Consider the following 24241-nt stretch of genomic DNA (forward strand, 5'->3'; position numbering starts at 1 on the left):
GAGTCAATAATTCAATAAAATGCGAATGAGGGTGGGAATTCAGATATGTAATAGTAGACATAACCCTCTACTTTCACCTATGAAGAGAGGTATATGTTTGACACAAACCCAAAAGAACACAATCCTACTTACCAGTCTCTACCATCCACCTGTGTGCTGGGTGTGGGCAGTGTCGGTTTTGGTGATGGGCTAGGAGCAGAAGTAGAGTTAGTGTAGGGTGGTAGATGAAACGACAACACAAGCCCTTTAAAGTGGATTAAAAGAAAAAGTGAGTGAGCATATTGTTGTTAAAAACATGACAATATAAGTTTTAGGTAATTGAATTTGTACATCTAAATTAAACCACAAAAAAAAAAAACCCTGTATGGTCAAACAAACAAAGTTATATAATTCCCATATATTGTGTGAAAGGCATTGACAGCATTGTGACCTACCTGCGTGTGTTGTAGGGTTGCTTTTTGAAATTACTGCTGTATTAGGAAGTTTTCCTTGCGGCAGTCAAATTACTTGTGATGGTGACTGTATGAGAGGAAGATAGTGTGTTCGACATCTTTATAACTGTAGAATGAGGTAGAACAGAATAGCTTGTAGGGATAAAGACTGGGTTGAGTTCTTACATGGCCTTATGTTAGGGCAGGGCCACTGGAATTATGCGACAGGGGAGGACCACATTATGCAGCTGGGTACACTGAGGGGCTCCTGTTCCTGTTTAGCGATTCCTAAAGGGGCTTCCTTTAGGAATCGCTATTGGGAAGGGGCATGTTAACAGAGTCCCTGCCAAATACTGGATCCTTACAGCATGTAATATTATTTTGCAACCGAAATCCGGTCCCAAAACGTTAGCGTTTTACCATCCACTCAAAGGACGTGGCAAGCCATTCACAAACCCATTCCCCCTTGTAAATGCAGACAAAGACGTTGTTTAGGAGTAGGCAGTGGTCCATTGGACCACTGACTACTCGTAAAACAAGCATTGGAAATGCAATAGGTCTCGCAATAGAAAAGTTGGAGCTATTGGTTTTGTAATTGACAAATTTATGTTAATGTGTGGGTCTTGAAACGTGCAAAAGTAATAGCTTTGTCATTTACAATGGCAATACTTTATACTTTTTCAAATGTGACACCTATAGCATTTGTAATGTCAACGATACATACAATCCAGACCCTACTGCCTTTGACAGCGCTCGTCATTTGCGAGAGGTACAATGTCAGGCAGGGTGGGTGTCTGTAAAGGTGGAGCAGCCAAGGAACTGAGTTAAGGAGCCACCGTGCTAAGAGAGAAGAGCTGTGTGACAACAGTCAAAGCAGCTGGGGACGAGCTGCTTTTTTGCCACCCACTAAAAACAAGCTTTCGGCATTGTGGGGGGCTAATTGGGGAGAGTGGGGAAAGGGCCTGAGGTTTCAGTGGGGCGGAGTTGGGCTCGCAGTTTGGATGGGTGAGGGAGGTGGAGGGTCGCATGGTTTGGGAGGAGGCGAAAAGGGGATGGGTACAGGAGGGGAGAGACATTGCATTAAGGGGGTGGTCGCAGCAGGGGCCTTTAATCCTTTTGAGGCCGTTTGGGTTGTGGTGCAGTTCGGCGGGCGATGGGAGGACAGGCCGGGGGTCGGGCATGGTCTGTTCCAGAGTGGGACCTAAAAAACCAAGTAACTTGTTTTAAGGCCTAAAAAACATACAGCATGTACTTTGGGCTTGTTTTTAATATGGTAGCCATGCTTACTGACTGGGCGGGGGTGCAGAGGCCCGAGGCTGGGTAAGGGCCAAAGCGTGTGGAAGAACTCGCTAATTCCCTTCGGACAGTGTGTCGGTCCCAGGGGGGATAAATGATGGCTATGCCCGGAGGGGGTGGGGGGAATCTGGAGCAATCCCCGGGAGCGCAGAAGCAGAGATGGACTGGGAGAGTGGGGCGAGAGAGGTGGAAGGGAGCAGATGGCGCAAGGGGGTAGCGCACAGGGGCAACGGGGTGACAAAATGCCAAGTGCTTGGGGGCCGCTAATGGAGTATCGGTGGCGTGTCATCTATACAAGGAGGCTACTGGGTGAAGTGATGGTGCGGCGGGCAAGGAGGCTGGAGGGCAGTGAGGTGGCGTGCGTGCAAATGGGTGGAGGAGGGAGGCAGGCTGGCAGATTAAGAGACCGAGGGGTGCCGTGTAGGTGATCGGTCAGTAGCAATGGATGAGAAAGCGGGACAGCAGGGAAGGGTTTGAAGGGATGCGGGACCATCATACCTGGAGGTAGGAGGAAGTCAAGGCGGGGTAGTGGATCGGCAACATGGATTCGAAAAAGGGAAGCAAGCAAGCTTCTTCCTGGGGAGATCTGGAATGAGAAAGGTGCTGGTCGGCAAAAAGTACGAAGAGTGGGGCAGGGGGTGGGGCGCAGGGGTCGTGGCAGGGGTACTAACTTATGGGCATGTAGATCGGAGCGCCGGAGTCGGACGTCTCTGAATACGATGGCGATCGGGTTGATCGTGGAGTTGAGCGAACAGGACCTGCGGGAGGAAGACAGGGGGTGATTAGTGTACAAGGGAAAACGGAGCGGTACGAGTAGGGTTGGTGGGTAAAGGGGGTGCAGTAAGCATACCTGGTTCAATCGTTGTCACTGTATGGAGTGAATCCGGTATGCGATCCCAGCAGCTAATCGGGCTGGAAACGACTTCCGCGTTTGGCACGGCGTTGGGAGTGGAGAAGAATGGTTATGACGTGTGGGAATAGGCGTGATTGAGGGGGGTGGTAAGCGCTGAGTGGGAGGGAGCTGGGAGGGCCGGAGGACGTCTCAGACGAGGGATCAAGGCAAAGAGGAGGTCTGAGCCAACGTTGTGAAGCAAAACAAAACGAAACCTTGGTACAAGACAAGTTAGACAATTAAGCCACTGAATGGAGAAAAAAGCCTGTCAGCCAGTGGAAGGGCTGCAGGAACATAAGTACAAACATGTACGGAACACAGTTGGTGGGGAGAGATGTACAACATGGTCAGTAGAAGTTAAGAAACACAGTTTTGCACGGCGGTAAATAAACAAGCATTGGCGCAGCGCTGCAGAAACGAGAGACATGGCCTGGCGGCCGTGAAAGTGAAAGTACGGCCGGCCGGCCGTGAATAATTGGGGGAGGAGGGAGGAGCTGGGGAACAGATGGCTGGCTTTGATGTGCACGCGCTTTATGTCAATGCGCTTGCGCATTGAGCTTGCTTTTCACTAGCACTGGACGAAATCGCCAGTTTGGTTAACCTCTGGATAAGCCCCTATATTCTCGCAAGCTCAATACGCAGGCGCATTGACAGGCGAGACCTAAAAAGGTTATGCAACTTTTTTTTAAAACATCCTGTTATCTTTTAAGGAAAACGGGATGCATTTAATCAAACAAAAAGGCTTCATATAAAAAGCAATCACAGACATGGTGGCCTGTTAAATCCAGCAGGCTAACATCCTTGTGATTGTGGCCAGACTTAGTAAGTTGCAATTTGCGATCTGCTTCATAAATAGTGATGAGGTAGGGAGAATTATGACCCTCTGCGATTCTGTATTTTTTTAAATGACCTATTAGGACATAGATTAGTTTGGAAAAAAATGTCAGTGCATTGAGTAGAAGTCAGTGCGCAAATTGCGACCACTTTTACTTACTCCATTTTTATACATTCCAAATACAAAATTGCACATTACAAATCATTGTTAATTTTAATTAACAAATTCTTATTTGAAATATTTGTACATGAGACCCTCAGTTAGGGGGCAAGAAAAGCAAATCATGCGGCGCAATGCAGCACATTTTGGGATTGTAATATTTTAATATGATGTCATTTTTATACATTAACATGGCTGGGCAAAGTTTTCATCTTTATTAGTACTAGTTTAAAACTCAATAAGCAACTAAAAGTTGACCAGTCAACCTTTGCAAAGGGCCTTCCACTGCACAGCAACATGTGATGTGTCAAAGACTTTTTAGTTACGTAACATTTGATTTATTTCATCAAACTGTTTTTTGTCTGTTAAAATTAGCAGATTGTTCATCAGAGCATGGATTATTTGGCAAGTGCGCCAAATTCATAATTATGCCGAAAATGCTGCAGCTGCTGAGTGGCATAAATCCTGTGGCCCTGTATTAGGCTTCTCTGCCACATGCAGGCAATTTAGAAGGATAGAGTGCATTGTGAAAGGGACATAGTGCTCCTGAGTAACTAGACAGAGACGGAACCCAGTTCTGCCTCCGGGAATGATCTTTGCCACCTGTATTCTGTTGAACTTCTCCTTCACCAGCCTCCCCTAATCCTGAAATTCTTTATATCTCTCATAGTGCATGCCTCCTCCAACAATGCATTTACAGAGTCTGTGTTAGCTGGCCACATGGCCACCTTCTTCTCTCCATTGTGGTAATCGGGAGGCAGCATGTACTGTTTGACCACAGATGTTACCACCAGGGCTGAAATTCCTCTTGAGTGTTTTGTTCTGCATCCTGGCTGCTTCAAGTGATTCCTATTGGTCACGCAAACTAAGGGTAAGGGCTCAGAGTCTAGGAAGTGGGCTGTACTTATCTGTTTTCTAAGTGAATGGGTGTCAAGTGTGTGTAATTCGGGTAATATGTATAGTATTTGCTTATTCTCTTCCATTCGGAGATCTTCGTCCCTGTGATGAACATCTCAACCAAACGGGCAGAACGTAAAAAATGGTCATACATTTACTTATAGTAACTTTATGGTTCTAAATTCAGTTGTAGGAGGCTCCACTCATTCAAGGAGGGAGGCGGAGACTCGTAAATCTATGCCTACGTGTAAATCTCCATTGGAAATGGTGAACAGTAAAAAAGAGCAGTTTACACCAAGCTGCAGTAGAGACCTACCCAGGAGTAGATTTACACAAACTTACCTTTGTGACTCGGGCACCTAAATTCTAGCTGTTCTTTAACTAGACTTCATGGCAGTTGTGTGCTGCATCATCTGAATGATACAGTTTTTCTTTGAATTGCTTTTACCTCAATGTTGTAATGCTTTCTGTATTTTCGTCTCTGCATTTGTACTCCATCTTGTTGAAGTCGTGCTACTATCTTTTGCACCTCAGGGCTCGGGAATCCGCTTCCACTATGTGGCGTCTGGTGAGAGAGGCAACCCACTGATGCTGCTTCTTCATGGGTTCCCGGAGAACTGGTAAAGAGACCGCCTTGATTTTCACTACCTTGGGGATAGTGGCCTCAGTTGGGTTGGCACTGAATACTGAGCGAATGTGTATTGCCGAGTAGCCCCTAGTCGGGATGGTATGTGGCACATAAGGCACAAACCCTGTGCTAGTGAAATGAGTTTGTAAAATGTTACCATGCCCAGCAAAAATGGTGTTTCCTTCAATGCACCATTTTCCTTTGGCCTTTCGTCTCTTAACTTCTCAAGTGCTGGCGCTGAGCGTGTCTGTCTCCACTGCCGGATTGTTGCCTACCCAGGTCTCTTGAGTGCCCCCTGCCTCTCTTTTAGTGGTATGTAGCATTTCTGTTCTTGATTGGTATCTGCTCCCCTGTGTCTTTCTCCCTCATACTTCTTGTGCGTGCTTTGAGGGTATGGTATGTGCAAGGCTCTTATTTTCTGCTTGTTTTATTTATTCAGCAGGGTTGATGACTTGTGCCCATGTAGGATGAGTCCCCTCTTTCTCCCACTATCGCTCTTCAGTACTCACACATTCTCCAGCTTGCTCTGTACATCTTTCACTCTCTTTCTCCCTCACACGTTGTTGCTAGCTTGGCATCTCTCTCTCCTCCCTACGCGCTCTCATTTCCTCAAGCTTGCTCACCAGCTTTCCTTCCATTTTAATCTCGCCTTCTTTTCCACACACATGCTCTGGTGACAGAAGTCTTTTCTGCATGCAGGTTCTCCTGGCGCTATCAGCTGGAGGCGTTCCGCAGCAAGCACTGGGTGGTAGCCATGGACCTGCGAGGATATGGGGGCACAGATGCTCCCACTGGACGTGACAACTACAAGCTGGACACCCTGGTGGCTGACATCAAAGATTTCCTTGAAGCTCTAGGTAATAACACAAGTACATGGCTTCAAATAGGCAGCTCAGTTCCTGCTTTTAGTTAATAATTTATTGTATTTCGTAGCACTTGTCAGCGTACTGGGACAAGCCTTCTTATATGGCATGTGTTTAGAAGGCCGGGATCCCTATGTTTTTTTAAGACTAAATGTGTGTATTACAGAAGCATTATTCATACTATGCTGCCCTCTTCTGGTAGTTTACATGTTCACATCGTGGCCAAAGGAGACTACTCAACTTCAATAGCTTCTAGTCTCAGACAACTTTTAAACAATATATTAGTCCCACCTGCAGGGGAGTATGCACCAGATTTATTTGTATAATTTAGGGAAAGTTTTGGCAGTAGCATTTATAAATCGGTATTAATGCAATATTTGAATAGCTTGCACTTCCTCTATATTGTAATAAGTATTTCTTTTCTTTGCTAACTAATATTCAGATTCATTTTGTTTGCTAGGGTTGCTCAAAGATGTCACTCTGTAGGGATAGGAGTCCTAAGAAGACTTTGGAAACATGTGCGTCCCAGCTCTGTTAGTTGTTTCTAGCCTGAGAGGAAGACTGGGCAGGAGGGATGAGATCCCGTGGCGGGCTGTATTCGGGTTGGGCCATGTCAGTGTCTTGGGTGGGAGCAAAGCTACTTTTTAATTCTCATGGGTACCCATGTGCCGACTTGACCACTGTGATAATCCCTGGGCAACGTGATACCAGTCTGTTCAGGCAAAACGATTCCCATGACCAACTGCTCACCCCCAAGTGCAATACTTAGGGCCTGAATTACATGGGGGCTGTCCTTTCAAGCCAAGTGATGAAACAAGCTGGGCCAAGAGCAGTCTGTGGAATGACTGCTTGTAAGGCCTGCTGTAGAATGGCGGTCGTACCCATGGCAACTAGTGCCGAGTGGAACAGAGGGTCAGCCAGAAAGTTACGTGAAGGGGTAGGATGGTCCATCTGTTGCACAGTTAAAGGACCTTAGTTTCCAATATTAATATTTAGTCCTTTGACCTTATTTTTTGTAAGGCATCTTATATTTTTTAATTTCTAGTTGTAGCTGTTCTTTCAACTGTAATAATTCCAATATTGGACCTAAGAAGTACAATAGTCTTCTTTCGAGTTTGAGGCCACCACTGGTGTCTTTGATGCATTCCTAATCCTTTTCCCTGTCTGTTGGTAATATTTACTTTCCCTGTTCTGGTTACCAAAATCGGAATTTTGTATTTATGACAATGTACGCCTGTCGCCTTTTAAGAGTTGCAGTTATGATTTAATTTACCCTGCTTTGCTAATGTTTAGTTGGTTTTATTAATTGGAGGACTGCAGTGTGACAATTCTGCCTGCTCACTTCGACAGACCCTGCATCTTGATCCTTCCCACTTTGGCCTCTCCCTTCCATGAAGGATGATCATCAGTTGTCTAATGTGGACATTGTGAATTAACTTAATAGCCCTTTTCGATGTTTTTTTCTCACTAATCCAAAGGTTTATGTTCGCATCACACAGGGATCTGCAGCCTCACGGTCTTGTGATGCAACCTCAGTCTCCTTACACACATTGTTGATCATAAGTTGTGCATCTTCAGCATGAGGGGGAACGTCTACTTCTCTCGTCATCTTGCTGAGCTCTTCCATTCTTGTTAAGCCTTTTCTCTCTCTGCTCTCCACAGGCTACAGCCAGTGTGTCCTTGTCGGCCATGACTGGGGTGGAATCCTGTCCTGGATGTTTGCTGTGTACCACCCTGCAATGGTGTCTAAACTCATCGTGATGAATGCACCGCATCTGCCCGCGTTCCAAGGTACAGTTTGAACCAATTCAGAAAGCTGATCATAAACAAACAATCCTCTCCTAGGCTTTTATTTTTCAGAGGTCTTTTGGTATTTGATGTAGATCAGATGCAGCTACAACCAACAACTTCACAGAGAGCTTTTTAGCTGTAGCAGGAGCATCCTGAGCATGAAATGACATGAAGTACTCTTAACAGTGCTGCGAGTGGGGCATCCAGTGGAAACCGGATTACATTAGGTGTTGTACCAGAATATTGTCTGACATAAATAAAGTGCTTAATTTGTGCCGGAGGCTTCCGGTGCTCGGCACCAGCACTTAATTGTTAACACCGGCACTTGTGACAGTTTACCATATGGTGGGGATGTTTCAGTTATTGAGAGACAAGCAGAACAACAGTTGTTCATTAATTCAATATTCATTACAAGCGACCAATACCTACCTCCCAAGCACTTTTTATGGCTTTGTAGGCCTGGTGTAGTCTGAATTATCACACTTATAGGATTGTGATGGTTAGTAGTTGTGCACGTATGGTCGTTGGCATCGTTGGCATGGGCAATGGGTGTTGCAATCTGCAAAGGCTCCTGACGAGGGCCCTGGCACTTATGTTTTTACAAATTAAGCACTGCATCATATTCTAAATCTAGCTTACAAAAACATCCCCCCATATAAGTTAGTAACAGAAAAGGTACACTCAAACCGGCGATGATTTTGTAAATTATATTTGTTGGGTAATCAATTTTATTATTTTTTTATACAATCACAATCCATAAACTGAACAACAACCTGAGGCACCAGCTGGCCCATACAGAGTATAACATTTCCATATACAAACTTCAGTACAAAGCATTAAGAAGCATTTAGCATGTTTACGCCCGAACCGTAGTATTCCCACCATTTACCCTAAATTTTCGTATGTTTCTGTGGACAGCCCCTCGCCGCATATATGGGAGCTTCCTGTTGTGTTCACCAGTCACATAGTAAATGTGGGTGGAGGCGGGTGGTTCCATAATTGAGCTACGTCCCCTTTTGCCACCAAGGTGGCCATACCCACCATCCTCCTTTCTGCTCTGGTGTTGCCAAGGTGTTCCATGATTCCCAATAAAATACGCTTCGGTGTCAAGGTTATATGGTATTCCTGTAGTCTGGACAGAGTATCACAGAGCACACTCCAATATTTAGTAATGACCGGACACAGCCGCGTCATATAGTAGAAATCTGCTCCGGTCTAGTTACAGTATGGGCAGGCTGAGGTCGCCATCCACCCCACCAGCCAGAGGTGCGGTGTGAATATTGAAGTTGTATCATCTGGGGGCAGAGGAAATTGCTAATTCGCGAGAGGCCTGCAGGCCTGGCACCAATCTGTGTCTTCAAGGGAGCCCATCCAATCATCCCATTTGTGTTGAAGAGTACCTAGGGGATCAGGGCGTTAAGTGCCTAGGTTCGGTATAGTTGCAAGACTCTTTCACTTCCAATAGGCCCCATAAGGAGCTTGGCCTCTAGAGACATGTATCCGGATAAGGCCACCAAATTTGTTTGTATTCCGCTAGGGTGTGTCGGAGCTGGAGGTATTTATGGAACTGCATTTTAGAGAAGTGAAACTGGATCTGTAACTCCTGAAAGAAGCTTAGGCCACCTCCGTGCCACACCTCCCCAAGAGTGAGAAGTCCTGATCTAGTTCTATTTGGTGAACCCTTCCATTTGCGTGGTGTGGTAGAGAAGGTGCTCGTGCCACAGGAGAGTCTGGTCGGTCAGTCTACCCGACCATCCCGTGAATCGCAGTGTTGCTCTCCAGGTTAGACACACCAGTTGAGTAGTGCCAGGAAGGTCTTGGGGGATTGAGTCCTCATATAACAGTCCCATCACTCTGTCTAGTCCTAAAACAGAGAGTTCTGTGTGGTATGCTGCATGACTTCAGCCACTAACATCCAGTCATTAATCACTAGGAGGTGGACAGCTTGGTAGTATAATTGTATGTCAGCCATTCCCATCCCTCCTTCGTATGACGGGAGTCTGCATTTAGCCATGGCCATGTGAGCTGTTTTTTTCGCCCATAAAAAGAGCAATTGCCTTCGGTCAGGTTTATGAACAAAGTGTTAAGGATTTTCATTGGGAAGTTTTGGAGGGTGTATAGGAATCTGGGAAGGATGGTAATTTTATATAGGGCAACCATCCCAGGATATTAAGCGGCAGAGAATCCTAACATGTGAGGTTGTTTTCATTTAAGTGACTAATAGGCTGAGACTTGGGCTTCATGTAAGCTCCGGCTCGAGACCTATCATGACTCCACAGCATTTAAAGCTGAGGCAGTGGATCGATATGCCATCCTGCCAGGAGAGCGAAGCCACGTTTCAATGTATTGGAACCATGAGGGATTGTGTTTTATTGAGCCGGAGCCCTGATGCTTCTTCACAAAAGGCTAGTAGTTGCAGTCAGTGGGGACCCTGAAGGTAGGGATTCGTTAAAAACAGCAGTACATCATCAGCGAATCGGGTGATTTTATCCTCAAAACTGTCACCCTTCCCAACCTATGATCTGGGCATCACAGGGGATCAATCTAGCTAGTGGTTCAATGGTGATCAGTGATGTCATCAGTGAGGTCATTTGAGATGTCATCAGTGATGTCACTGACCATGTCATGAATGATGTAATATGTGACATCATCAGCAGTAGATTGCAGGCTCGCGAGTTATAGTTAGTAAAACTGACTATAACGGAGGAATTTCAATGCTTTTGTACGAGTGAAATGTCCAGCTAACTATAACACCCCTAAAACCTATGGTTTTTTCAGTGAATTTTAAAGGGTTTTTTAAATGCTAATTCCTAACTATAACATGTCTGAAACCTATGTTTTTTCAGTGAATTTCAAAGGCTTTGTAAATGTCAATTTTTAATTGTATTCATTGTTATATTTATTTCTTCATATTGTTTTACTATATTTTTTAATCCATTTTTTAGACATCTTATTTTTCAAATTACATTAGACATATTTAATAAAAATGTATTTAAAAAAAGAAAATATATATTTTTCTTTATTTTTTTATGTTATTTTAAATATATTTATATTATTTTCTTATTTTTTTTTCTTCAAATTTTTTCGGACTCGCGCACTCAAAGCACACCCTTCTCGTTCACTGCGCGGAACATGTAGGCCATTTTAGGATTGTTCTGTAGGATCCTCGTACGGTGTGCGACGATTATGACTTTCCCAACGCGGACGCTCTGCGACTCATAGCGCATACTCGACATGTACACATTACGCGCGGTTGCGCGTGATGTCATACGCTTATCAGACGTGGTGGGTGCGCGACTCCCGCAAATTTTTTTAATGTTCAAAAACTTGTATATATTTATTTGATATAAATATTAAGACAAGACATTATCTGAACTAATCATAACAATAATATTCTTTAACTTTCAATAAAGTTACATTACTTATAAATGCAATTTCGTGAAGTCGTGCAGGGTTTTGAGTTGGGTGCGAGCTGGGTGCGAGCTGCGTGCGTGCACCCTACGCGGACACCATTTGACCAGAAAGAAAGAGATTTGATTGGTTCATAACACTTCCTATTCTAGGTATTGAAGGACCCCACCCATTTCAATCACTCTTCTTAGACCTTCCTTGGGAGAAGACCTCTTCTAAAAAGACCTACTATTTTTTGGAGATTGCAGACCTGGTTGTGCTCTAACTATCAAGAATGGCTTCACAACAAGAATCTTCAGATTCTGAACACTCATGAAGAAGAATTTGTTCCAGAACCACCATGTCCCAAAAAGTATGAATTGATTGTCTGGAAATGTTTTACTTATCCAGAGGGACTTAAAAAAGTCAATGCCACGAAGGTAACGTGCAAAATTTGCAAGTCAGTTCTATCTCGTGGAGACTCCAACAAGAAATATTCTTGTGGAACTGCAAGCATGCTTAAACATCTGCAATGCATGCATCCAGTAAATCTTGCCAGAGAGGAATGCAGAAGACTGCAGCAGAGTGTACCACCAGCACCGCAAGCTCCAAACACTTCGGGGGCGTCCAGTTCAACATCCAATTTGGACATACGGCCTCAACTGGCTAACGCAAAAATACATTACGTGAAATACAATAGATTGCTGTGCTACGGGGAGCAATTTGTTGGTTTAGTTTGCAAGGCACTGGATAACCATCACTGTTAGTTTGTTATTTTTGCCCTAAAGTTCATGGTTTTGTTCATCCCGTTGTTTTTTTTTTCATTTGACTAAAAATCAAAAAAATCAAAAAATTGTTTAAAAAATCCCCCAAAAATATAAAACAACAAAAAGAAAGAAAAAATTTATTTTCAGAACTAACTACTCTGGTTAAAAAAAGAGCTAAACTTGTATGCTAGTGTGTGAAAGTTTACATGAATGTATGTGTAGTGCATAATTGACTGAAAGAAAGCATTTGTGGTGTATGGTGAATGGATAAGTGCAGAATTATAAGGAAATGCTGCAGCAGGACTCTGTAAAGTGTTTGGCTTCAGCGTGCTGTGGTACTTCCGAAGCACAGGGGTGTAACATATGTACATAAATATGTTGCAAGTCTGTGCTTCCCTCTCCACAGCTGCTTAAATTGCAGCCATGTGGTGTCACAGGCACCCTTGCACCATGGTGCAAGGATGTCTGTGTCGTGCGGAGATTGTTTTTGTGCAGGAAGGGGCACCTTCCTGCACAAAAACAATCAGTAAAGGCATTTTTCCCCTTCAATATATGGTGTGCATTGTAGCATATATTGGAAGAGGAAAAAATTAGGAGAAGTGAAAACAATTCTCCTTGTTGTGCCTTGCTACACCAATTGGAGGATGGTGCAGCATTCACACACTCGTCCAGATTTATGACTTTTGATAAAACTGGAGATGTGTTTTCTTCTATGAGTGTTCTGTGCAAACACGCACAGCAACACCTATAGAACACCTTTTCAACGCAAAGTGGTGTGTATGATGAGATTGTATTTACATGAAAAACAAAAGGTATACAGAGTGCCTTTTCCTCTTTTTGTAAATATGAAAGAGAGTTAATGGCTAGGCTAATTCTTATTACAGGAGTACATTTCTGTACTGCTAACAGAGAACAAGATACATTTACAAGTTCTTACCTTTTAGGACACTTATAGTACATATTTATATATGACTGAAGAGAAGAGATGGGGCCTAATGTGACATGTGCAAAAACACTCGATGTGCTTTAAGTTAAATAGTTTTATTTCTTATAATTCTGAAATTACCAGGCCCTACAAGACCACCATATGTCTCTAGTGTGTACCATACCATGTGTCTTGCAGACAGGTGCTCTGAAGCTGTGTCCTATTTGATACCTGCTGCAATGGAATTCTCCGGCACAAATCTACTCCATCCATCTTCCCTTTTTTCAACTGTGTGCAAACACACGCCATTGTGTATTTTAAGACTTACTTAAACTTACCTCAACAGTAATACATCTAAAAAATGCTACACATTTTATTCAGTTGTTTTTTATAATGTAAATTATGGTAAACTGCTTATTTTAGAATTAGGATCTGTGAAAGAAAAGAAAAAAACGTTATAACATGTAATTATATATTTTTAACAACACAGCATAAATTAAACCTTTTACAAAGTAATTTCTTTGCCTTTTTGCTGTTTTCAATTCAATTCTTTATTTCGATACTATCGTATCATAAAAGGTACATTAAAAAAAAACATTTTCATCCAAGGCGTTTTCATAATGATACAACTTCTTACTGGTATGATTTTACAATAATAACAAGGAGGGATGGTGAAAATCATCAGAGTTTTACAATAAATACAATAAATAGTAAAAAGGCACAGGATGCCAGTTTAGGACCCTTATCCATAAGGTTCCTCCAGTTCAAAGATGAGCCCAAATTTGAATCTTTTTTAGATGAGGTTTATCCCCTGGTGGCAAAGTCATTATATCTCAAATTTAGATATGGGGTCCTACAGACCAACGTTAAAAAATCTAAAAGGGGCAACAAGACTCCTGAGAAAGACTCAGACAAATGCAGTTTCAGTAAAAATGTTACATTGGTCAAGGAAAATGTTACACACATCTTATTTTTCTGCCCGGCGTACAAAATCCCGAGGGAAAGATGGATCAAACCCTTATGTAATACCCTCAAAGTAAGACACTATAGGGAGGTAGAACGAATTTTCCTATCAGACACTGCACGATTGATAGTATTTTGTGTGTCTAGATTTCAAATGCGTGTAATGTTCTACGGAGCCAAAAATGGCTTGAAACTGTAACTTTAGTAGACCACTATGCAAGCAGTTAGTGGATAATATGTAGACTGACTTAATATCTTGAGACAACACAGGTTTTTAATATATAATTGGTGTGCAGTAACAACGATTGGTTGTTTGATTAGTATTTTTTCTTTCTTTTAATCTTGTCTGAATAGTAATAGTTTTAACTACAATGGAATGTATGAACTAAAAATGTAGTATATCCCGCTTATCTAATTCTTCCTGATGTAAATATTTTATATTTTTTTATTCCTTTTTAACGATTTTAGAAATTATTGACGAATTGTGTAAACCTTTCCCCCATCCATGACCTAGGGTCTAGTTAGGTATCAAAAATTCTTTTTGCAGTGACAATGATTTTTAAATTGTAATGTGATGTACTTTTATTATGCACTTTTATGGTTTAGAAAAAAACCCGAAATAAAGTTTTGAATTGAATTGAAAAAGGCACGTATCAAAAACTAAAATCAATCAGTTTACAACAAATTTACAATTAATTCGGCAGTTATCATCCCCAAACCATAGTTTAAATCCAGCATCCCACATTGTTCCCTAGTTCTTACTTGGGTCTATATTTAGATACTGATATGTGTTCTAGAACTTCTCGCCTGCCTTTATCCTAATGAAGTTCACAGCTAACAAAAATCTACTTACAGCAAAAACAAATCCTTGGCTGGTGCCTGTTTTTAGTAGTCTTTGCGCCTCTCGTTACGATCTCACACCTATATTTCTGCACAATGGTTTTATCCATCTTTTCCTTGCCATCTCATAGGCTGGGCAAAAGAAAAGGAAATGAGTAATATCTTCCTTTGTACACCCAGAGCACAAAGTACATGAATCGTTGATATCCTTTGTCCATCTTGCCACACATGATTTTAACATTAATATACCGTATCTATACTTCAGGTATAATGATTTGGCAAGGGGGGGATTTACCTCATTTAAAAAAGATTCAAAACTTGGGCTAGCTTTGAACAACAGAAATTCACTGACCAGTGATCCATTTGCTCTGTCATTCACTCTATTTTCTTCCATATAAGCCCAAAAAGATGTTTTTAGAATCTTCCTTGAACTTGTTGTCATTAGGAGTGGATTATTCCAAAAGTGTGCAAGGCCGATCGTTGTCAGCCATGTCCTAACATGATTAAACCATGTGAGACAACTATAGGTGTCTAGATCCTTTACCTCAATTAAAGCTGCCCTATAATTCATTAGCTCAGGCGTTGTCCAAATCCTGACCCAAAACATTAGAGGTCTGATGATTACATGGTAGTCTGTTCGCTTCACATTGAGGTCCAGCATCAGTGGCGTTAACGGGGTACGAGTTGGTAATTTAAGCTATGCTCTATAGAATTTATTTTCATTCAGCTCGAACTCCCTTTTACATGCTGGTCCCCACAATTTTGTGCCATATATGGCAGCAGATTGCGCTTTAAACTTAAAAACCTCAAGCACAGGAAGAACTGCTTTATTGTGACTATTACCATGTTTTTTTAGGATTGGTAGTGTATTCTGTGTGAGCAAGAGCTTGCTCTTTTCACTCTGGGTTTTCCAGGACATTTTTGAATCAATTGAGACACCCAAATATGTAAAGTTAGAAACGTATTCTATTCTTTGTCCGTTTAAAACCATGTTACCATTAAACGACCTATGAGGATTTATCGCCTTATACTTGGTTTTGTTTGTGTTCATCTCTAGGCCTTTTTTGCTACAGTAGATTTGGAAAGTATTGAGCAAACTTTGCAAACCTTTCGGTGTTTGTGAAACTAAGATGGTATCGTCCGCAAATAAAAGAGCAGCTATTGTCTCACCTCCCAGTTTTGGGGCATCATTACTACAGCTTTTAAAAAACTGGGGATATCATTTACAAATAGGGAAAACAAAGTTGGTGCTAAAACACATCCTTGGCGGACGCCCCTTTTTATTGGTATTGCACCAGTCTTTTCACCTTCCGGTCCCCACCTTACCTTTGCATAATTATTGTGATGTAATCTAATTAATAGCTCCAGGAGGTTGGCCGGTAGTCCCTGGCTGTTGAGTGCTTCCCATAGTAAGTGTCTCGGGATAAGGTCAAAAGCTGCTCTTAAGTCAACAAATGCCACATATAAGTGGCCCTTCCTTAGGTTAACATATTTCCAACTCATGCAAGCGAATCTGAACACCTGATCTATGGTACTGATTTTGGCTCTGAATCCTGCCTGGAATTTAGTTAAAATCTGCTCATCCTCAATCTAAAGATTGATGGGATTAAAAATGTGCCTTGCGTATATTTTTTGTAAAATGTCAATTAAACTTATCGGGCGGTAGTTCCCAGGATCGCTCCTATTGCCCTTTTTAAAAATACAAATGATTTCAGCACCCCTCCAAGTTTCAGGGATTTCTGCTCCGGCCGCTACAAAGTTACATAGGAGGTTGATGTAGGGTCCCGATACGCTAGTATCGTGTTTATATAAATCTACCGGGATCTTATCTAATCCAGGAGCTTTACTAGCTTTGACTGAGTTGATGGCCATAATTGTTTCTTGTAGGGTAAATTCTAATTTACCTGCACTCAAGTTTAGTACTAGTCCCTCGCTTTCAGAGCTACCTATTCCCGGAGCTGAGTATAATTTAGTAAAATGTTCTACCCAAGTTGCTTCATCCAAATAAACTTCCCTGGAGTCCCTTTCTTTCCTTATGCCATTAGCAACAATATTCCAGAAAGTTCTATGGTCCCTGTTTTTCGATGCCTCCAACATTCCTGCCCATATTTCTTCATCCCAGGTTGATTTAGCATTCTCTAATGCTTTTTTGTAAGGGGTAGGGCGTGCCATTTCTTAAGGTCTGCCTTCATCCTAGTGACCAAAGGAGCAATATTCAGGGCCCACTCAAGCTCCGGCAGGAGGGTGACCCACACACCCAGGTATTTGAAGGATTGCCTCCGGAGGGGAATAGTTGCCTGTCCGTGAAAGAATGCGCGAGTAGGGTGCAGGGGAACCACGGTCGACTTAGCCGGGTTGAGTCGCAGCCCGGAAACCTGTTTGAACTCGGAAAGGGCCTCTAGGCACCTGGGTCCAGAGCGGTCAGGGTCAGCCAGAAAAAGCAGAACATCGTCCACGTAGAGAGCAATCTTATCAATCTGACTCCGTTCCCATGCCCAGCCTCGGATGAGAGGATCCTGGCGGATAAGCGCAGCTTGGGGCTCCATCGCCAGCGCGAACAAGAGCGGGGAGAGTGGACACCCCTGGCGGGTACCCCTCCGGATTGGGAATGCCTCAGAAAGCTGCCGTTGATGAGGACCCGGGCCCTGGGTTGGTGTAAAGGACTCTAATCAGGCTGCGGGAAAGGAGGACCAAATCCCATGAGCTCATATACGTCTCCCAGGTAGTTCCAGTCCACCGTATCAAAGGCCCTTTCAAAATCGATGAATAGGAGCGTCAAATGGTGACTGTGAGCTAGAGCCAAATGGAGGCGACGAATGCAGTGACGGGTACCCCTGGCGGGCATAAACCCGCATTGATCAGGATGAACTAAGTCTTGCAGGAGCGGGCGTAGCCACTGGGCTATTGCGGTGGCATAAATCTTTCTCTCTGTATTGACCAATGAGATCGGGCGATACTCCGCACAGTCCAGGGAGGGCGGCTGCGTTTTGGGGATAACCACGATGGTGGCCACATTGTTTTCAGGCGGGAAGGACCCTTCTTCTACCACATGATTAAAAAGTTCCATTAACTGGGGAACCAAGTCAATGCGGAAGGCCGCGTAGTACTCCTGGGGGTAGCCATCCGGTCCGGGCGTCTTGCCCGAGTGTAGCAGCGAGATCGCCCCGTGTATTTCTTCCGGGGTAAAGGGATGATCCAAGGTATCCGCTATCTCCTGAAGAAGACACGGCAACCAAGTACCGGTCTCCCTCAGCAAGTCTGCCAGGGAAGCACCCGGAGGGCGAGCACCGTACAGGGCTGCGTAATAGTCAGCGACAGTCCGTGCAATGGCAGCGGATATCACCTGATGGGCCCCATCGGCCGTCTGAATCTCGGGGATAATGCGGTTGACTTTGGGATAGGACACCAGGTTATGGAGAAGCTTGCCATTTTTATCGCCCCATCCATAAATACGCGCCACTGAGGAGCGCCAGAGCATTTTGGCTGACTCCAACGAGATCCGACAAATCTCTTCGCGGACCACAGCAAGCTGGCGGGCTGAGCCATCGCTACTGTCGGTCACTTGGAGTCTTTCCAGTCGCTCGCCCGCGCCTCCAGCTGCACAAGCTGGGCGGACTGTTCCATACGTTTCGCGTGAACCAGCCTTTTGGCCACACCTCTCACAACCGCCTTGCCGGCCTCCCATAGTGTCCCTGGTGAAGGAACAGAGTCCGTAATGGTTGAGAAGTAGTGGCGCAATTCCTGTCCAAGGGACTCCACCAACGCTGAGTCCTGCAGGAACCACACGTTTAGCCGCCAAGTCGTACGTGGGCCAATACTGGGGGAACCAACAGAGACAGGGGAGTTATCCGAGATCCCCCTTGGCAATATAGTAGCACCAGACAGCATCTGACAGTCTATATACAAAAGGACGGTGCAGCAAAAGGGAGTACTCAAAAGCTCCAATTCGTATTCCAAAATTTCTTTATTCAATTCCAATCAAAACAAACTTCTCAGCCAACGTGTTTCGTTCCCAAAGAACTTCGTCAGGGCTATTCGGTGAAGGAAATGTCCTGTAGAATTAGACCCATCGCTGGAATATATTAAAAAGTATTACAAACAACAGTTTCACAGGGGGCCAATAGGTTAGTTGGCCACTGGACAAACCGTGTACGTTGTCCGTTCTAAATAAAGTGAAGTAACCAATTAGGTTCCCGCGGTATAATAATGTTGGGAAGATCCAACCTAAGTCACGGTCGCCAGTTCGGATAGCTGGTAATGTAGGAAATGAATTAATTGTAAAACATCTGACAGTCTGTTGCGGGCATGAAGATTAGATCTATGCGGGAATGGGTACGATGAGCTGCTGAGGTGTGGGTGTATTGTTCCTTGCGGGTGTTCCACACCCTCTAGACGTCACAAAGGCCCAGGGCCGATGACTAACCTGTGAGACGGCAAGACGGTGCGCAGACGAAGTGCCCGTCGCATCACGCGAGGGCTGCAGGACGGCATTGAAGTCTCCCCCGACAACAGTCCGGCCCTGTGGTAAGGAGGAGATCACCAGCGTGAGACGGCGAAGGGTGGAGGCCAGAAGCGCGGAGGGAGCATAAGTACACAGGAGGTTTAGGGGTGTCCTTCAATCATTCCCGACATGGCCACATTTAGGCCTTGTGCATCAGTGTCAGCTCTAGTCAGGGTGAAGGGGAGCCCCTTCCTGAGTAAAATAGCCACCCCTCGGGATCCCCGCGCAAAACCAGAGTGCCAGACCCTGTCGAACCCGTAGCGGGCCAAGAAATTGCATTGCGAGCCCAGAAGGTGTGTCTCTTGAATCAGAATGTCAGGTGAATGGCGATGGGCAGTGCGGAGGACAGCTGCGCGCTTGATGCGGTCAAGGAGGCCGTTGACATTCAAGGAGAGGACATGGATGGGTCTATGAAGGGTACAGGACATCTAGGGGCGGGATACGCGGAAGGACGGAGGCATGCGCTGGGCAGTACTCAATCCTGGGGAAAACATCCCCCCAGGCCCGGGACCCTGCAATGAAGGCAAGGGGTATAGTGACCTGCTTGTCGTCAGCGGGGACATCTAGAAACGCGCTGCTACCAATGAAAACAGAACACAGCGGCCCGTAGGCAGCTAAAAACAACAAACTGCTGGGAGACTACGTTCTGCCCCCTCCCTTCGCCCCCCCCCAACTCCTCCCACCCTACACTTCTGGAGTGGAAGCATCTGTCGCCCTGAAGAAACCCCAACCAACAACTATCCCACACTGAGGGGAACCACTAATCTAAAATGGTTAGCAAACAGTCAAGTAAGAACATGATTGAGCTGGACCCCCCTCCTTGTAGTCGAATGACATTCTTACAGCTGAAGCGGGAAAAAACCTGAGATGATAGGTTCGTAATCCTTAAAAGGCTTAGTCTTAGTCTTGGGACTCCAATTGGTCTCCTGATCCCGATGGGACCATGCAGGTACGCCGGGTCGGCCCCAGCCCACAGGGTCAGGTACAGTCACACTGCAAGGGATCCCAAAGGGTGTACTGCGAAGTGTTCATCGCATGATGACAGTTACACCCCTTCATCCTCGCCCGATTCCCCGGATCACAGGGCTGTCGGACAGGTCTGAATCCGACATTGCCCTTCGCAAATTTTCACTGGGCCCAGGGAGGCTGCCCATATCAATCAAAGAAATAGCCAAGCTGGGGGAGGCAGATCCTTGATGTGGAGTTCGTGTCAGAGAGCGCTAGGACTGCGCCGCCGGTGAGTGGGATTCCTCCCCTGTCGGCCGCCCCTTCTCCGGGACCCGGTACGGCGTCGCTGGGACTTGGGCGCATCCTGTTTCGGCTGTCTCAGCCCCCCAATCAGAAGAGAGTGTCGCTCTCGGCAAGAGGGGCCGCTCCTCCATGAGCCAGGTCCATGCCGCCTGGGGGTATCAACGAAGAATGTCTTATTTTGGAAGATTACCTTAAGCCGGGCAGGGAAGAGGAGGCCATAACGCAGGCCCAGCGGCCTGAGTTTCTGTTTCACCTCGTCATAAGATCAACGCTGAGTCTGCACCTCTCTGGAGTAGTCCGGGAAGACCATAATTCTGGAGTTCTGGAATTACAGAGGCCCTTGCTCCCTAGCCGCCCCCAGAATTGCATCCCTGACTCGAAAGTTGAAGATCCGGAGAGTAATGGGTCGAGCAGGGGCGCCAGGCGGAGGTCGGGGCGAGAGAGCGGTGGGCTCGCTCCACCGCAAACCAGGGGGAGAGCCTCTCCTTGGGCATCCAGGAGCGGACCCAGGTCTCTATAAAGGTGTCAGTGTGTCCATCCTCCACTCCCTCCGGAAATCCCAGGAGGCGCAAATTTTTTATTCGCACCCGGTTTTCTGCGTCTTCGGCCCGATGATGTAGCTCGGCCATCTGAGTCTGAAGATGGGCCACCTGGGACTTGAGGGTACTCATGTCATCCTCCACAGTGGAGATCCGGGATTCCGTCTCCTAATGCGGGCTGTGGCGTTCCGCAGATCCTGGCGAATGAGGGCCACATCCACTCGCACCTCTCCTATCCTGTTCTCCACAGAGGCCTGCGATGCACCTATCGCCTGCAGGATGGTAGAGAGGTCTCCCCGATGACTCCAGAAGCAGCCGGGCCCCCTCCACCCGGGTCTCGGTCCGATGTAGTAAATTGGTCCATCTTTGTTTGAGTATGAGGAATGGGGTCAGGGTGGTGCGTGGTTTGCCCATGCTATCGGAGAGGACGACCCATGGCGCTTAGAGGGGGGGCAAGAAAGGCGGGCCGGCTCCTCCACCAAGACCTCCGCCACCCGATGTAGTGGCCGACCCTCAACCCCACCCACCGACTCAGAAGGATGGAAGCCGCCCTCCGCCAGGAGTCCAATGAAGGCCAATTCGCCTCAGAACCCCAGCCACAAACCCGTCTGCTCACCTCACCTCCAAGGCACGTCGATGGACCGACCTCGGGAGGACCACGGGCAGCCTCAGCCCATACGGGTCAACCCCAGCGGGGAGAGGGGGATGGGGGGGGTCGGGCCCTTGCGTGCCACCCGGTATGGCAGCCGATGCGCTCCCCTCCACCGGGCCGCCGCTCCTCTTCCGACACACCAGCCCGAAGAACCAAGCGGGGCACCCCAGTAGCGCTCCTGGGGGCCGGCCGTCCACCCGTCCGTCAACAAAGGATGGGGCGCCCGATGGCATTCACTCCCTCACCAGGCACAGGGGTCAAGGGCAGCCGGTAGATCTCTCACGGCCCCGGGAGTCAGCAGCCATAGGAGGGGGGCGCAGGGATCTAGTGTCCGTCGTGGAGAAGTGGGGGCAGGAGGCTCAGAGCAGGCCGCAGCAGGCAGACCCACCCCACAGGGCTCCTTAACAACCCAGGGGGCGGGGAAGGTCTCAAGCATCCAGGGTCAGCGGCTGCAGCGCCTCGGGGGCCGACACCCCTCCCCAGACAGTCTCTCCCTCTGCGACTAAGGGCCGGGGAGCCCCACACACAGGGCCGGGGGAGCCTCGATCGCACATGCCCCCGTCCAGCCGCAGCACTCAAAACCCGCGGGTCGCACTCACCGGGTCGCCGCCGTCTCAGAGCACCAGATCACTTCCACCTCCTCGCTCGGAGGCCTCCAGGCAGCGCCACACCTCCAGCGATGCAAGCAGCACCGCTCGTCCACGCGGGGAGGGGGCTCCGCACGCTAGCACCGGCCCACCAGGAGCCGCAGCCAGCCAGCTTCAGAGGCTGCCACCGCGGGGGGGAATCGCAGGCAGCGGGCAGCCAAACTCTGACAGTCAGGGCAGGGACGTCATGCCCGGAGACGGACCAGCAGGGAGGCCGCCATTTTAGTAGTTGGAAGGCCCCAGGAGGGAGGAGGCCCAACGGGGCAAGGGAAGCATCGAATTGTCCCCAAATGGAACCAGGGCCGATCCAGCAGTCGGTGGAGTCAAAGCAGAGTGCGACTGCCATCTTGACGCCTCAAGTCACGCCCCCAAATATTCCAGATTTAAACATGAATCCAGTGCTGGCTAAAGTAAACTCTACATTGGACCGGTTGGATCACCTACACTTATCTCATTATGGGAGATCAAATGTATTAAAAATGTTGGTTTTGCCAAACTTTTTATATATGTTTTGAACAATTCCGATAGAATTCCCTGTGTCGTGTTTTAAGCGGTTGAAAAGGATCTGTTCTAGATTCTTATGGGGGTACAGCCGACAGAGAAGGGCTTATAAGAAAATGGTACTGCCTTTAGATCGTGGTGGTTGGGGCATCCCACACTTTGTTATATTATTGGGCTGCAATGATGCAGTATATAAGTCCTTTGGTAGTTTGAGATCGGGCAGAAATTCTGCCTTGTCATATTCCATCAATATATGAATTTGGGTTGGGTGATGAGACTAACGAATGTCTAGTTAAGATTTTAGAACCAAGCTATTTTAAGAAAACTAAATTCAAAGTTCTTAGTGCAGCCTATTCTGTTAGGAGAAAAGTTAAACGTAAATTAGGTATTACTAAGCTTAATGCTGATACTGAATTTTCTGCTCCAGTGCTCCTCCCAATAATTATTCGTGACCAAGTGGTCCAAAGATGGGGATTAAAGGGAATATATCTGTTAGGTGACTTATGTACAGATGGCCAACGTATGTCATTTGCAGACCTGCAATTGAAATATGGTTTATTTAAACAGGATTTTTTCAAATTCCTTCGAATCGGAAGCTTCTTAACTAAGCAAGGGTTTGGATTGGAACATCAGTTTCCCAAGATTGTGTTTATTGAAAAAATGAAGAGAAAAACATCTATATGTCAATATTATACTCCTATGCTAGAGACATTCCCTGATGATTTAGATCTATGTCAAGGGAAGTGGGGGTAGAAAATTAGGGGTTGAGGAGGTTAACATCAGTGATTCTTTAGTGCTTGCTAACCAAGTCTTGATGACTGGGAGGATGCACTCCCAACATTATATGGCCCTTTTTGATTTGTATCATACCCCAAGCAAGATCTCTAAATGGGGGACGTCCGTAGGTGTCAACTGCAATAGAGGTGGCCTTTTCGCAGCTGAATCAGTCCATATGTTTTTTTTGTGTCCTAAGCTTTGGGACTTTATTAGGGAAATTGAGCAGTTTCTTGGTATAATAATTGGAACCTCTGTTTGCATTATGGGGGAACTGGTGTTGATCGGTGAAGGGTCCGACATGGTGGCACATACAAGATCATGAGCCAGCAGATCTTTTTTGTTTATTTGTATGGCAGTGCTAAGCGCCTGTATAACCAAGGATTGAATTAGCCCTGACCCCCCCGACCACTGGGTGTTGGCGCTCAAGGTTATTAGCCATGCATTTAAAAAAAACATTTTTTTAAATGTTTTTATTTTCCGCATTGGTTAGCACAACATTACAGCATTTGTTAACAGGATGGTTCGTCATACATGGTATGCTGTGCGCATACAACGTAATCATCTATGACATTGCAGTTTTCTTTTCAAACAACTTATCTCCCATGATTCTTAATCCCCCCCCTCCCACAACTCCCCTCGCACTTTTAATCAGATCATCCGCTTATTACTCATTGTACTGGGTCAATTCTATACATT

General features: G+C 45.9%; 1 protein-coding gene across 1 annotated transcript in view; it reads left to right on the plus strand.

Moving 5' to 3' along the window:
* LOC147748368 (epoxide hydrolase 3-like) overlaps nucleotides 1-24241 on the plus strand; it is a 123107-nt gene that overhangs the window by 36375 nt on the left and 62491 nt on the right. Inside the window, exons 3-5 of the mRNA XM_086960863.1 lie at nucleotides 5045-5130; nucleotides 5838-5995; nucleotides 7664-7792. Coding sequence (XP_086816989.1) covers nucleotides 5045-5130; nucleotides 5838-5995; nucleotides 7664-7792 — 373 coding nt within the window. The remainder of the gene's footprint in view (nucleotides 1-5044; nucleotides 5131-5837; nucleotides 5996-7663; nucleotides 7793-24241) is intronic.

The sequence above is a fragment of the Lissotriton vulgaris genome, chromosome 1_1 (genome assembly GCF_964263255.1).
Source record: "Lissotriton vulgaris chromosome 1_1, aLisVul1.2, whole genome shotgun sequence".
NCBI classification, from domain to species: domain Eukaryota; kingdom Metazoa; phylum Chordata; class Amphibia; order Caudata; family Salamandridae; genus Lissotriton; species Lissotriton vulgaris.